Source organism: Leptodactylus fuscus, chromosome 4, assembly GCF_031893055.1.
Source record: "Leptodactylus fuscus isolate aLepFus1 chromosome 4, aLepFus1.hap2, whole genome shotgun sequence".
Taxonomy (NCBI): domain Eukaryota; kingdom Metazoa; phylum Chordata; class Amphibia; order Anura; family Leptodactylidae; genus Leptodactylus; species Leptodactylus fuscus.
Window position 1 is genome coordinate 743,562 of NC_134268.1, and position 16,336 is coordinate 759,897.

At 52.3% G+C, this 16,336-nt stretch overlaps 1 protein-coding gene across 15 annotated transcripts in view; it reads right to left on the reverse strand.

The window, feature by feature from the left end:
* Positions 1-4,354: 4,354 nt before the first annotated feature.
* SCRIB (scribble planar cell polarity protein) overlaps positions 4,355-16,336 on the reverse strand; it is a 78,732-nt gene continuing 66,750 nt past the window's right edge. For 3 of the 15 annotated variants that reach the window (XM_075269944.1, XM_075269940.1, XM_075269939.1), the window contains 6 exons: positions 15,519-15,617; positions 14,569-14,708; positions 14,444-14,481; positions 11,020-11,094; positions 10,428-10,473; positions 4,365-5,039 (listed from right to left, as the gene is read on the reverse strand). In XM_075269944.1, the coding sequence (XP_075126045.1) occupies positions 4,858-5,039; positions 10,428-10,473; positions 11,020-11,094; positions 14,444-14,481; positions 14,569-14,708; positions 15,519-15,617 (580 nt within the window). In that variant the 3' untranslated portion in view covers positions 4,365-4,857. Of the gene's footprint in view, positions 5,040-5,340; positions 5,392-10,427; positions 10,474-11,019; positions 11,095-14,443; positions 14,482-14,568; positions 14,709-15,518; positions 15,618-16,336 lie in introns of all 15 variants that reach the window. The other 12 variants (XM_075269949.1, XM_075269947.1, XM_075269943.1 and 9 more) reach the window with 9 other exon arrangements.

Below are 16,336 nucleotides of genomic sequence, written 5' to 3' on the forward strand. Positions count from 1 at the left end.
GAGTAGACGTAACAGCAGGATTGTGAGCGCAGCTCTGGATGTGACTGGAGTAGATGACATGGCGTAACAGCAGGATTGTGAGCGCAGCTCTGGATGTGACTGGAGTAGATGACATGGCGTAACAGCAGGATTGTGAGCGCAGCTCTGGATGTGACTGGAGTAGACGTAACAGCAGGATTGTGAGCGCAGCTCTGGATGTGACTGGAGTAGACGTAACAGCAGGATTGTGAGCGCAGCTCTGGATGTGACTGGAGTAGATGACATGGCGTAACAGCAGGATTGTGAGCGCAGCTCTGGATGTGACTGGAGTAGATGACATGGCGTAACAGCAGGATTGTGAGCGCAGCTCTGGATGTGACTGGAGTAGACGTAACAGCAGGATTGTGAGCGCAGCTCTGGATGTGACTGGAGTAGACGTAACAGCAGGATTGTGAGCGCAGCTCTGGATGTGACTGGAGTAGATGACATGGCGTAACAGCAGGATTGTGAGCGCAGCTCTGGATGTGACTGGAGTAGATGACATGGCGTAACAGCAGGATTGTGAGCGCAGCTCTGGATGTGACTGGAGTAGACGTAACAGCAGGATTGTGAGCGCAGCTCTGGATGTGACTGGAGTAGACGTAACAGCAGGATTGTGAGCGCAGCTCTGGATGTGACTGGAGTAGATGACATGGCGTAACAGCAGGATTGTGAGCGCAGCTCTGGATGTGACTGGAGTAGATGACATGGCGTAACAGCAGGATTGTGAGCGCAGCTCTGGATGTGACTGGAGTAGACGTAACAGCAGGATTGTGAGCGCAGCTCTGGATGTGACTGGAGTAGACGTAACAGCAGGATTGTGAGCGCAGCTCTGGATGTGACTGGAGTAGATGACATGGCGTAACAGCAGGATTGTGAGCGCAGCTCTGGATGTGACTGGAGTAGATGACATGGCGTAACAGCAGGATTGTGAGCGCAGCTCTGGATGTGACTGGAGTAGACGTAACAGCAGGATTGTGAGCGCAGCTCTGGATGTGACTGGAGTAGACGTAACAGCAGGATTGTGAGCGCAGCTCTGGATGTGACTGGAGTAGATGACATGGCGTAACAGCAGGATTGTGAGCGCAGCTCTGGATGTGACTGGAGTAGATGACATGGCGTAACAGCAGGATTGTGAGCGCAGCTCTGGATGTGACTGGAGTAGACGTAACAGCAGGATTGTGAGCGCAGCTCTGGATGTGACTGGAGTAGACGTAACAGCAGGATTGTGAGCGCAGCTCTGGATGTGACTGGAGTAGATGACATGGCGTAACAGCAGGATTGTGAGCGCAGCTCTGGATGTGACTGGAGTAGATGACATGGCGTAACAGCAGGATTGTGAGTACAGCTCTGGATGTGACTGGAGTAGACGCTGCCCACAGAGACGCAGACCACTCGTGTAATGTAAAGTAAACTTTATTGTTTGTGAGCCACAAAATAAAGTTCTTTGGTTGTACAAATATCACTAGTTACAGCCTTCAGAGTCTCCCCCGGCGCCCAGGAAGAGGCGGAGAAAGACCCAAAATCCTCGCCCCGATACGCCAGAGGCTCAGTAATAATTCGTAGAAAACCCCTCAGGGAGAAGCAACGTCAGTCACATCAGACGCCATCGCCATTCACACGCCTGGTCCACGGCGGCAATAAGGCACCACGCAGGGGCAGGTCAGCGGCAGTGGGGGGTGGGGTGGACAGATGTGGCCTCATCTAGATCCAGGGCAGCGGGAGGGGGAAAGGGGTCATTACATTGACTTATCTCAGGAGCAGGCCGGAGCCTCGCACACCTCCCTCCCGATTCAGCCTCAGGTCACATGACCAGGCGATAAACGCAGCTCCCTATTCTCTGCAGTAACTGGATGTGGCCCCAAACCACAGGGCCCCCAAATACAGAGGAAGGACCTAATCAGTTAACCCTGCGTGTCCTGATGGCGGAGGGAACTCTCCCGTACGAGGTCGTACTCCAAGTATTAACCCTTTGCGCTGACATCATCAATTTGCCAAGTTTCCAGGCTCTGCCACCGGACACGTCATCTTAACGGATTGGTCAGTTTTGTGATTCCAATGTACTGAACCGATCGCCCCCCCCCCCCCCATACTGTATGGGGCGGGAAATTAGGGAATCGGAGAATCGTGGGAGGATGTCGCAACCAGCCATTGTGGGGGAGGGGTATAAGCTACATCCTAATCCAACAACAGGGCCAGAACTACAACTCCCAGCATGTTCTGCTCGTGCACAGCGAGAGCTGTAGTCTGACACTGATGCCGAGGGCGACCCCCCTCCCCGCCCCCAACCAAAAACTTTACAAGTTTCCATGATTTATAATTTTATGCCCAAAAACAAAAATTTCCCCTTAAAAACACAGATGAGCGGTCCAGATCTCGGCAGTGATCCCAGGCCCTGAGCAGACGCGCACACCGCGGCGCCCCCTGGTGCTCAGACACACACACATTCCTATACAGCTGGGGCCAAACACTGGAATTTTTATAAAAGGGTGTGCAGACTTTTGCAACTCTTCCTGCAAAATAAGAGACAAGCTGACCATTAGACCTGCACTGTGGTGTCTAGGCACAGACATGGTTACAGACTACAACCAACTCCTGTGTAGTCAGACCCTGAAAGTCACGTGATCCTCCCGGGGACTGCGGCACCTGACAACACAGGGCTTGTCTGTAGTCTGTGACCATGGAGATGCATAGGACCTGACCCACAGAATTAGCATTGGATGCAGAAATGTGCACACCCTTTAAGGTTTAGGAGGGGGATCAAGAGTTGGTATCGCCACTGCCCCCTGGTTTTGGGAGTCCATGAAGTGCACTAGGTCGTGATCTTTATTGCCCCCCTATACTGGCATAGTGTGGGCACGGTCTGAGGATGCAATAAGTGACCCAGACCCGTCTGCTGCAGCAGGGCAACACCAACCCCATACCCCATGGGAAGGCAGTGAGGTCGCCCCAGGTCACACTCACACACTATAAATACACTCAGTCACCCATAAATATACACCCCCCCCAGGCGGGCACCCCGACTATACACCCCCAGGCGGGCACACCGACTATACACCCCCCAGGCGGGCACACCGACTATACACCCCCCAGGCGGGCACCCCGACTATACACCCCCAGGCGGGCACCCCGACTATACACCCCCAGGCGGGCACCCCGACTATACACCCCCAGGCGGGCACACCGACTATACACCCCCCAGGCGGGCACACCGACTATACATCCCCCAGGCGGGCACACCGACTATACACCCCCCCAGGCGGGCACACCGACTATACACCCCCCAGGCGGGCACACCGACTATACACCCCCCCAGGCGGGCACACCGACTATACACCCCCCAGGCGGGCACACCGACTATACACCCCCCAGGCGGGCACCCCGACTATACACCCCCCAGGCGGGCACACCGACTATACACCCCCAGGCGGGCACACCGACTATACACCCCCAGGCGGGCACACCGACTATACACCCCCAGGCGGGCACACCGACTATACACCCCCAGGCGGGCACACCGACTATACACCCCCAGGCGGGCACACCGACTATACACCCCCAGGCGGGCACACCGACTATACACCTCCAGGCGGGCACACCGACTATACACCCCCCAGGCGGGCGCACCGACTATACACCCCCAGGCGGGCACTCCAACCCTTCTGCCATCCGCACTCAGACACACCACTCATTCACACCGCACACAAATAAAAGTCGCTTCGGTCACTTCGCTGCCGCCTCCATCTTGGGCCTGGGGAAACTATTCCAAAAAAAATGTTAAAAAAAAAAAGAAAACCTTGGAAGACTCGTCTACGCTACGAGAGGCTCTAAAATCAGGTACAAGTAGTGTCACCACACGGGGGGTAAAAACAGGCTACATGAGGAAAGCAAAAAGTTACCCTAAAAACACCCCTCTAAAAGACTGGGACCCCCAGGGGGCAGAGGAGACCCTACACTGCTGCATGGTGATCCCACTGAGACCCCCAGGGGGCAGAGGAGACCCTACACTGCTGCATGGTGATCCCACTGAGACCCCCACCATATCACTGAGCCATCACCAAGTAATTGCATGTGCCCCTCCCCCACCAGGTAACGCCCCTGTGGCCCCCCCCAGGTAACGCCCCCGTGGCCCCCCCACCAGGTAACGCCCCCGCGGCCCCCCCACCAGGTAACGCCCCCGCGGCCCCCCCACCAGGTAACGCCCCTGCGGTCCCCCACCAGGTAACGCCCCTGTGGCCCCCCCACCAGGTAACGCCCCCGTGGCCCCCCCACCAGGTAACGCCCTCGTGGCCCCCCCACCTCACCACTGTCAGAAGCAGGTTATATACAAACTAAAAGATACAACTTCTGTTACTACAATCCACACCCCTCCCCCCACCCCAAGTTTTTTGTGTTTTATTTTTTGGGTCAACTAACTGAAACCCCATTGAGAAAAGTCACTAAGGCGGCAGAGAGCGCCCCCATGTGAGGCCCTGAGGGTACTGGGAGCTGCTGGTTGGCTGTCTGATAGCAGGCGGCCGGCCGTTACTTGTGGTCGTATGTTCGCCGTGCGGACATTGTGAAACTGCCACCAAAAAACAGAGCAAAAAGCGAGTAAACGCTGCACCAGAAGCTCTAATCTGAACGCGTCCCTTCACCGAGCGGGGAGAATGGGGCGAGAACCCCAAAATAATCAGCGGGGGGTGAGCGGCTGGTCTCACAGTGTCTGATTGAAGCAATCCACGCTGGTTTGGCTCAGCACAGAGCGGGGCGGGGGGCCGAGTCTCCGGCTACCCCCGCACGTGCAGTCTGTGTATAGAGTGAGTGTTCACAGTGCTGGCTGAGTGGGGGGGCCGCCGTCTAAGTGGGGACGGCGGTCTCGAGGCTCCGCCGGGTGTGCCGCAGCTTCCGCTTGTTGCTGTAATTGGCCATCTCCTCCAGTGCTGATGTGTTGGGGGCTGGGATGGGGTTGGGGTCTTCGTGCTCCTCCTCCAGGTCTTCCTCTTTCGGCCGGTCTTCCGCTTCCTCCAAGCTACACGGCACTGCCAACGAGAGAGGAAGCGTAAATCGGGGAGCGGGAATGGCTACAGAGAGGGGAGGGGCCAGTGCAGGGGGGAGGGGCCAGTGTAGGGGGGAGGGGCCCGTGTTTTAGGTTCAGTCTATGAGGCACAGCCAACCCCCCCCCCCACACTCAGGGATGTCACCGCAGGCTGTCCCCCAAGGTCCTCAGTGGGCTGGGGGCAGCAGGTTATGTATGGAGACCTCGGGATCTGCACCAGACGACTGCCGCAGCGGTAGAGGTTAGTTCACACCATGCAAAAAACAGCTCACACTAAACCCTACCCAGAATGCTGTGCGGCCGGGAAGTGGAAGGGACAGAAGAGGCGGCTCAGGCTGTCACAGAGCAAAAGGAGAGTCAGAAACGAATGAAGACCCCCAAACCCATCAGATACAGAGGAGGGGGAGGGGAGAGACCACCACAGCCGCCACACATATCACCCCATAGCCCCACATGTCATCGCCAGGTATACAGCGGGGGATACAGTCTCTCTCACATGTATACAGCGGGGGATACAGTCTCTCTCACATGTATACAGCGGGGGATACAGTCTCTCTCACATGTATACAGCGGGGGATACAGTCTCTCTCACATGTATACAGCGGGGGATACAGTCTCATGTATACAGCGGGGGATACAGTCTCTCATGTATACAGCGGGGGATACAGTCTCTCTCACATGTATACAGCGGGGGATACAGTCTCTCTCACATGTATACAGCGGGGGATACAGTCTCTCTCACATGTATACAGCGGGGGATACAGTCTCTCTCACATGTATACAGCGGGGGATACAGTCTCTCTCACATGTATACAGCGGGGGATACAGTCTCTCTCACATGTATACAGCGGGGGATACAGTCTCTCTCACATGTATACAGCGGGGGATACAGTCTCTCTCACATGTATACAGCAGGGGATACAGTCTCTCTCACATGTATACAGCGGGGGATACAGTCTCATGTATACAGCGGGGGATACAGTCTCTCATGTATACAGCGGGGGATACAGTCTCTCTCACATGTATACAGCGGGGGATACAGTCTCTCTCATGTATACAGCGGGGGATACAGTCTCTCTCACATGTATACAGCAGTGTATAAAGTCTCTCTCCTATGTATACAGTCTCTCTCACATGTATACAGCGGGGGATACAGTCTCTCTCACATGTATACAGCGGGGGATACAGTCTCTCTCATGTATACAGCGGGGGATACAGTCTCTCTCACATGTATACAGCAGTGTATAAAGTCTCTCTCACATGTATACAGCAGGGGATACAGTCTCACATGTACACAGCGGGGGATACAGTCTCTCACATGTATACAGCGGGGGATACAGTCTCACATGTATACAGCGGGGGATACAGTCTCATGTATACAGCGGGGGATACAGTCTCTCTCACATGTATACAGCGGGGCATACAGTCTCTCTCACATGTATACAGCGGGGCATACAGTCTCTCTCACATGTATACAGCGGGGGATACAGTCTCTCACATGTATACAGCAGGGGATACAGTCTCTCTCATGTATACAGCGGGGGATACAGTCTCTCTCATGTATACAGCGGGGGATACAGTCTCTCTCTCATGTATACAGCGGGGGATACAGTCTCTCATGTATACAGCGGGGGATACAGTCTCTCTCATGTATACAGCAGGGGATACAGTCTCTCTCCTATGTATACAGTCTCTCTCACATGTATACAGCAGGGGATACAGTCTCTCTCACATGTATACAGCAGGGGATACAGTCTCTCATGTATACAGCGGGGGATACAGTCTCTCTCATATGTATACAGCAGGGGATACAGTCTCTCTCATGTATACAGCAGGGGATACAGTCTCTCTCATATGTATACAGCAGGGGATACAGTCTCTCTCATATGTATACAGCAGGGGATACAGTCTCTCTCATATGTATACAGCGGGGGATACAGTCTCTCTCATATGTATACAGCGGGGGATACAGTCTCTCTCACATGTATACAGCGGGGGATACAGTCTCTCTCACATGTATACAGCGGGGGATACAGTCTCTCTCACATGTATACAGCGGGGGATACAGTCTCTCTCACATGTATACAGCGGGGGATACAGTCTCTCTCACATGTATACAGCGGGGGATACAGTCTCATGTATACAGCGGGGGATACAGTCTCTCATGTATACAGCGGGGGATACAGTCTCTCTCACATGTATACAGCGGGGGATACAGTCTCTCTCACATGTATACAGCAGTGTATAAAGTCTCTCTCCTATGTATACAGTCTCTCTCACATGTATACAGCGGGGGATACAGTCTCTCTCACATGTACACAGCGGGGGATACAGTCTCTCTCATGTATACAGCGGGGGATACAGTCTCTCTCACATGTATACAGCAGTGTATAAAGTCTCTCTCACATGTATACAGCAGGGGATACAGTCTCACATGTACACAGCGGGGGATACAGTCTCTCACATGTATACAGCGGGGGATACAGTCTCACATGTATACAGCGGGGGATACAGTCTCATGTATACAGCGGGGGATACAGTCTCTCTCACATGTATACAGCGGGGCATACAGTCTCTCTCACATGTATACAGCGGGGGATACAGTCTCTCACATGTATACAGCAGGGGATACAGTCTCTCTCATGTATACAGCGGGGGATACAGTCTCTCTCATGTATACAGCGGGGGATACAGTCTCTCTCATGTATACAGCGGGGGATACAGTCTCTCTCTCATGTATACAGCGGGGGATACAGTCTCTCATGTATACAGCGGGGGATACAGTCTCTCTCATGTATACAGCAGGGGATACAGTCTCTCTCCTATGTATACAGTCTCTCTCACATGTATACAGCAGGGGATACAGTCTCTCTCACATGTATACAGCAGGGGATACAGTCTCTCTCATGTATACAGCAGGGGATACAGTCTCTCTCATATGTATACAGCAGGGGATACAGTCTCTCACATGTATACAGCAGGGGATACAGTCTCTCATGTATACAGCGGGGGATACAGTCTCTCTCATATGTATACAGCAGGGGATACAGTCTCTCTCATGTATACAGCAGGGGATACAGTCTCTCTCATATGTATACAGCAGGGTATACAGTCTCTCTCACATGTATACAGCGGGGGATACAGTCTCTCTCTCATGTATACAGCGGGGGATACAGTCTCTCTCATGTATACAGCAGGGTATACAGTCTCTCTCACATGTATACAGCGGGGGATACAGTCTCTCTCATGTATACAGCGGGGGATACAGTCTCTCTCATGTATACAGCGGGGGATACAGTCTCTCACATGTATACAGCAGGGGATACAGTCTCTCACATGTATACAGCAGGGGATACAGTCTCTCTCATGTATACAGCGGGGGATACAGTCTCTCTCATGTATACAGCGGGGGATACAGTCTCTCCTCCATGTCACATATTATCAGCGGGGGATACAGTCTCTCTCACATATACAGTGCCTACAAGTAGTATTCACCCCCCTGCAGATTTAGCAGGTTTACACATTCTGAAGTAACTTGGCATTGTGACATTTGGACTGTAGATCAGCCTGGAAGTGTGAAATGCTCTGCAGCTGAATGTTATTTCTTTGTTTAATTTTTTTTTTAATTGTGAAAAGTTTCTTCAGAGGGTCATTTATTATTCAACCCCTCAAACCACCAGAATTCTGTTTGGTTCTCCTAAAGTATTAAGAAGTAGTTCAGGCACAAAGAACAATGAGCTTCACATGTTTGGATTAATTCTCTCTTTTTCCAGCCTTTTCTGACTATTTAAGACCCTCCCCAAACTTGTGAACAGCACTCATACATGGTCAACATGGGAAAGACAAAGGAGCATTCCAAGGCCATCAGAGACAAGATGGTGGAGGGTCACAAGGCTGGCAAGGGGTACAAAACCCTTTCCAAGGAGTTGGGCCTACCTGTCTCCACTGTTGGGAGCATCATCCGGAAGTGGAAGGCTTATGGAACTACTGTTAGCCTTCCACGGCCTGGACAGCCTTTGAAAGTTTCCTCCCGTGCCGAGGCCAGGCTTGTCCGAAGAGTCAAGGCTAACCCAAGGACAACAAGGAAGGAGCTCCGGGAAGATCTCATGGCAGTGGGGACATTGGTTTCAGTCAATACCATAAGTAACGTACTCCACCGCAATGGTCTCCGTTCCAGACGAGCCCGTAAGGTACCTTTACTTTCAAAGCGTCATGTCAAGGCTCGTCTACAGTTTGCTCATGATCACTTGGAGGACTCTGAGACAGACTGGTTCAAGGTTCTCTGGTCTGATGAGACCAAGATCGAGATCTTTGGTGCCAACCACACACGTGACGTTTGGAGACTGGATGGCACTGCATACGACCCCAAGAATACCATCCCTACAGTCAAGCATGGTGGTGGCAGCATCATGCTGTGGGGCTGCTTCTCAGCCAAGGGGCCTGGCCATCTGGTCCGCATCCATGGGAAGATGGATAGCATGGCCTACCTGGAGATTTTGGCCAAGAACCTCTGCTCCTACATCAAGGATCTTAAGATGGGTCGTCATTTCATCTTCCAACAAGACAACGACCCAAAGCACACAGCCAAGAAAACCAAGGCCTGGTTCAAGAGGGAAAAAATCAAGGTGTTGCAGTGGCCTAGTCAGTCTCCTGACCGTAACCCAATTGAAAACTTGTGGAAGGAGCTCAAGATTAAAGTCCACATGAGACACCCAAAGAACCGAGATAACTTGGAGAAGATCTGCATGGAGGAGTGGGCCAAGATAACTCCAGAGACCTGTGCCGGCCTGATCAGCTCTTATAAAAGACGATTATTAGCTGGAATTGCAAACAAGGGTTATTCCACAAAATATTACACCGAGGGGTTGAATAATAATTGACCCACACTTTTATGTTTAACATTTATTAAAATTTAACGGAGCAACAGAACTTTTTGGTTTGTAAGATTTATGTATCTGTTACTAAATCCTGCTCTTGTTTGAAGGCTCTAACTTATTTGCATCTTATCAAACCTGCTAAATCTGCAGGGGGTTGAATACTACTTGTAGGCACTGTATACAGCAGGGTATACAGTCTCTCTCACATGTATACAGCAGGGTATACAGTCTCTCTCACATGTATACAGCGGGGGATACAGTCTCTCTCACATGTATACAGCAGGGTATACAGTCTCTCTCACATGTATACAGCGGGGGATACAGTCTCTCTCATGTATACAGCGGGGGATACAGTCTCTCTCACATGTATACAGCAGGGGATACAGTCTCTCTCACATGTATACAGCAGGGGATACAGTCTCTCACATGTATACAGCAGGGTATACAGTCTCTCTCACATGTATATAGTCTTCTTGTGGTCTTTGTACACTTACCTGAAGTTCGGCCATCTTCTGTGCACTTGGACGCTGGATCTGGGGACTGGAGAGCAGATACAGGTCAGTGAGAGCAGATACAGGTCAGTACATGCAGCCACTTCATATAAAGACACCTCAAGCAGCAGCCAAGGGCAGGGCACACGGAGAACGGCACGAGGGGCCACTGAGGGCCCAGCAACCAATATACACAGGTGACCTCACCCAAAGACTAGACAAGACTTCTGCATTACTTGTCCTGAGCTCCATCTTACGTTCTCCACTCACATCCAAAGCTGCATTCACAGTTGTGCTGCGACCTGAGCCCCACCAGCAGGCGGCAGCAGAGAGACGTCGTCCTGTGAATGCAGCTCTGGATGTTACTAGAGTAAGAGACAGGACCAGATAAGTACAGAATGTGTCCTGGCCTTCATGTGTGATGTCATCAGGGGGCGGGACCCTAGACAATACAGCCCATCCCCCGCCTCACACATGACCAAACCAGGACACCAGCACAACTCCCAGCATCCATCACCACAGCCCCCAGTGCCGGCCCGATCACCAGGAGAGGTGCGGATCTGCTCCAATCCTGCGCGAGCATGCAACACGGTACCTGGATCTCATACACGGGTTTGGAAGACGGGATAGCAGCGAACTCTCTGTAGTCAAACTTCTTGTCTGAGAGAGACTGGAAGGCAGAGCAAGCGGTAAGAGAGCGCCACGGCGGGGCAGGACGAGCAGGAGTAAACGGGGGGAGGAGAGGAGCAGGGGCAAATATTGGGGGGGGGAGCAAGGCAGGGGTAAACAGGAGGGAGGAGGCAGAGGAAGAAGAGCAAGGCAAGGGCAAAAATGGGGAGGGATAGAAGAGCAAGACAGGAATCAGACAAAGGGGAGGAGCAAAGAGCGGCATGTGATCAGAGTGGGGCAGATGACGGGTCATATTCACAAACCTGCCTAACAAAAATCTCAAATCCCTCAAATGTCTGGTGGATGGGGTGGGGGAGGGGCTGACGCCTGTGCATGCAACAATCACAAATATAAGATAAGCTGTGCAGTGCGGGGGGTGATGGGGCGATGTGTCCGCACAACCACAGCACGGGAAGACCACCGGTGAATGTCTGCGCAGCCCAGGGAGGGAGGGGGATGGAGGCACAGACATACATAGGTAGGGGGAAGGGGGGTCTCATTATAGATAGTATATGGGGGGGTCTAGATATAGACAGTACATGGGGGGGGTCTAGATATAGACAGTACATGGGGGGGATCTAGATATAGACAGTATATGGGGGGGTCTAGATATAGACAGTACATGGGGGGGGGTCTAGATATAGACAGTACATGGGGGGGTCTAGATATAGACAGTACATGGGGGGGTCTAGATATAGACAGTACATGGGGGGGGGTCTAGATATAGACAGTACATGGGGGGGTCTAGATATAGACAGTACATGGGGGGGTCTAGATATAGACAGTACATGGGGGGGTCTAGATATAGACAGTACATGGGGGGGGGTCTAGATATAGACAGTACATGGGGGGGGTCTAGATATAGACAGTACATGGGGGGGTTCTTATATAGACAGTACATGGGGGGGTCTAGATATAGACAGTACATGGGGGGGTCTAGATATAGACAGTACATGGGGGGGGTCTAGATATAGACAGTACATGGGGGGGGTCTAGATATAGACAGTACATGGGGGGGTCTAGATATAGACAGTACATGGGGGGGGTCTAGATATAGACAGTACATGGGGGGGTCTAGATATAGACAGTACATGGGGGGGTCTAGATATAGACAGTACATGGGGGGGGGTCTAGATATAGACAGTACATGGGGGGGGTCTAGATATAGACAGTACATGGGGGGGATCTAGATATAGACAGTACATGGGGGGGGTCTAGATATAGACAGTACATGGGGGGGGGGTCTAGATATAGACAGTACATGGGGGGGATCTAGATATAGACAGTACATGGGGGGGGGGTCTAGATATAGACAGTACATGGGGGGGGTCTAGATATAGACAGTACATGGGGGGGTCTAGATATAGACAGTACATGGGGGGGTCTAGATATAGACAGTACATGGGGGGGGGTCTAGATATAGACAGTACATGGGGGGGGTCTAGATATAGACAGTACATGGGGGGGATCTAGATATAGACAGTACATGGGGGGGGTCTAGATATAGACAGTACATGGGGGGGGGTCTAGATATAGACAGTACATGGGGGGGTCTAGATATAGACAGTACATGGGGGGGGGGTTAGTATAGACAGTACATGGGGGGGTCTAGATATAGACAGTACATGGGGGGGTCTAGATATAGACAGTACATGGGGGGGTCTAGATATAGACAGTACATGGGGGGGTCTAGATATAGACAGTACATGGGGGGGGTCTAGATATAGACAGTACATGGGGGGGTCTAGATATAGACAGTACAAGGGGGGGGTCTAGATATAGACAGTACATGGGGGGGATCTAGATATAGACAGTACATGGGGGGGTCTAGATATAGACAGTACATGGGGGGGTCTAGATATAGACAGTACATGGGGGGGTCTAGATATAGACAGTACATGGGGGGGGGTCTAGATATAGACAGTACATGGGGGGGTCTAGATATAGACAGTACATGGGGGGGGTCTAGATATAGACAGTACATGGGGGGGGTCTAGATATAGACAGTACATGGGGGGGGGGTTAGTATAGACAGTACATGGGGGGGTCTAGATATAGACAGTACATGGGGGGGTCTAGATATAGACAGTACATGGGGGGGTCTAGATATAGACAGTACATGGGGGGGTCTAGATATAGACAGTACATGGGGGGGGTCTAGATATAGACAGTACATGGGGGGGTCTAGATATAGACAGTACATGGGGGGGTCTAGATATAGACAGTACATGGGGGGGATCTAGATATAGACAGTACATGGGGGGGGTCTAGATATAGACAGTACATGGGGGGGATCTAGATATAGACAGTACATGGGGGGGGGTCTAGATATAGACAGTACATGGGGGGGTCTAGATATAGACAGTACATGGGGGAGTCTAGATATAGACAGTACATGGGGGGGTCTAGATATAGACAGTACATGGGGGGGTCTAGATATAGACAGTACATGGGGGGGTCTAGATATAGACAGTACATGGGGGGGTCTAGATATAGACAGTACATGGGGGGGTCTAGATATAGACAGTACATGGGGGGGGTCTAGATATAGACAGTACATGGGGGGGGTCTAGATATAGACAGTGCATGGGGGGGGGTCTAGATATAGACAGTACATGGGGGGGGTCTAGATATAGACAGTACATGGGGGGGGGGTCTAGATATAGACAGTACATGGGGGGGGTCTAGTTATAGACAGTACATGGGGGGGGGGTCTAGATATAGACAGTACATGGGGGGGGGTCTAGATATAGACAGTACATGGGGGGGGTTCTTAGTATAGACAGTACATGGGGGGGGGGTCTAGATATAGACAGTACATGGGGGGGTCTAGATATAGACAGTACATGGGGGGGTCTAGATATAGACAGTACATGGGGGGGGTCTAGATATAGACAGTACATGGGGGGGTCTAGATATAGACAGTACATGGGGGGGGTCTAGATATAGACAGTACATGGGGGGGGTCTAGATATAGACAGTACATGGGGGGGGTCTAGATATAGACAGTACATGGGGGGGGGTCTAGATATAGACAGTACATGGGGGGGGTCTAGATATAGACAGTACAAGGGGGGGGGTTAGTATAGACAGTACATGGGGGGGTCTAGATATAGACAGTACATGGGGGGGGGGTCTAGATATAGACAGTACATGGGGGGGGGTCTAGATATAGACAGTACATGGGGGGGGGTCTAGATATAGACAGTACAAGGGGGGGGGGGTTAGTATAGACAGTACATGGGTACAGGGGTCAGTGCAGAGATGGTGACAGTCAGGGGGGTCCCACAAGTATTGGGTGGGGGGTTCCGGTGCCAGGTCATGCACAGCAGATGATGGGAGTCACTCACCAATCTTCCAGGAGACGTTAGGAGTCGGGGGCTGTAATCTGTGGACAGACGTATACATGGAGGTGACACACGTGTACATGTCATCATCTCTATACCCCCCTCCCCCTGACATGACAGGTACTTACCCTCCAGTGGGGTGGGTGATGGGGTGGGAGCGGGGGACGGGGACTCTGCCAGCTGCTCCAATGTGCTGCGTTTCCTTCCTTCCTTGGAGCGAGCGATGACGACCTGCGCCTTCAGAGCGTCCTGCTCCAGAGACTTCATCCTACAACATGGAGGCAGGTGAGCGGGCAGAGCGAGAGAGGACCCTGCAGCCCCCCACCCAAACAGAGACGGAGCCATGGCCTGGAAGGTGCGCGGGTGGAGTAACATGAGGTGGGACAATCCGCCGGACCCCACTCCTCGCCTGTCATATAGCGGGCGGACAATACAATGATGATGTCATCACTAAACCACAGATCAAGGCGCCACAATGATGGGGGTGGGTGAAAAACAGGACATACAGATGGTGTATATACATATATACACACACATATAGGGATGGGCCCCATGCAACGTGTTCACTCATGCACCAACAAGAACATTCCTCCAGGAGGCGTTGCTGCTCCTTAAAGGGATCTTCCAGTGAATGTCCACCCTCTATTCTGTGCTATGGGAGTAACACAAAGCTCCGAACCCCCTGCACAGACATTCTGCTGCCTGCAGCCACCACTAGGGGGAGCTCAGTATCCGAGTGCAGACTACATACTGTATGCAGTGATATGGGAGGAGGAGGATGAAGCCTTTATAACAGACTGGTTGTGGGTGTAGCGCCCCTTTAAAAGCATGTTACAGGATGTCAGGTGAGCACGCACAATATTCAGGATGAGCCCAGCACTGGCCTCAGGTGAGCGTCCGAAACATGAAAACCAGCCCTGGGGGGTAAACACTGCAACAGACAGACGTGGGGCCTTAGTACATGCCAGTGTGCCGCCCGGTGACATGCATGGCGTGTGCAGACATTGTGACCCGGCTGCCCCTTCGCTGGACATGCTACAAGCCGGGCACGGGGCACAGTGAGGGGTTCAGCTCACACCTGCTGCCGTCCTCAGGGGTTCGCGGCCGCTGCTGCCGGGACAGGTAAAGCTTCTTGGCCAAAGACTGTTCATACTGCCTAATACTGTCCTCCAGAGAACTGCCCCGGGGGCAAGAGGAGGCGAGAGAGGAGAGAGAAAGAGACAGAATGAGGAGACCCCCAAATATCACACAAATACCCTGAGAGGGGGGAAGGGAGGGGGGCAAGAAGAGAGGAGAGACACCAAATATCACACATATACCCTGAGAGGGGGGAAGAAAAGAGGAGAGACCCCCAAATATCACACATATACCCTGAGAGGGGGGAAGAAAAGAGGAGAGACCCCAAACATCACACATATACCCTGAGAGGGGGGAAGGGAGGGGGAGAAAAGAAGAGAGGAGAGACCCCAAATATCACACAAATACCCTGAGAGGGGGGAAGGGAGGAGGGCAAGAAGAAGAGAGACCCCAAACATCACACAAATACCCTGAGAGGGGGGAAGGGAGGGGGAGAAAAGAAGAGAGGAGAGACCCCAAATATCACACATATACCCTGAGAGGGGGGAAGGGAGGGGGGCAAGAAGAAGAGAGACCCCAAACATCACACAAATACCCTGAGAGGGGGGAAGGGAGGAGAGACCCCAAATATCACAAATATACCCTGAGAGGGGGGCAAGAAGAGAGGAGAGACCCCAAATATCACACAAATACCCTGAGAGGGGGGCAAGAAGAGAGGAGAGACCCCAAATATCACACAAATACCCTGAGAGGGGGGCAAGAAGAGAGGAGAGACCCCAAATATCACACATATACCCTGAGAGGGGGGAAGGGAGGAGG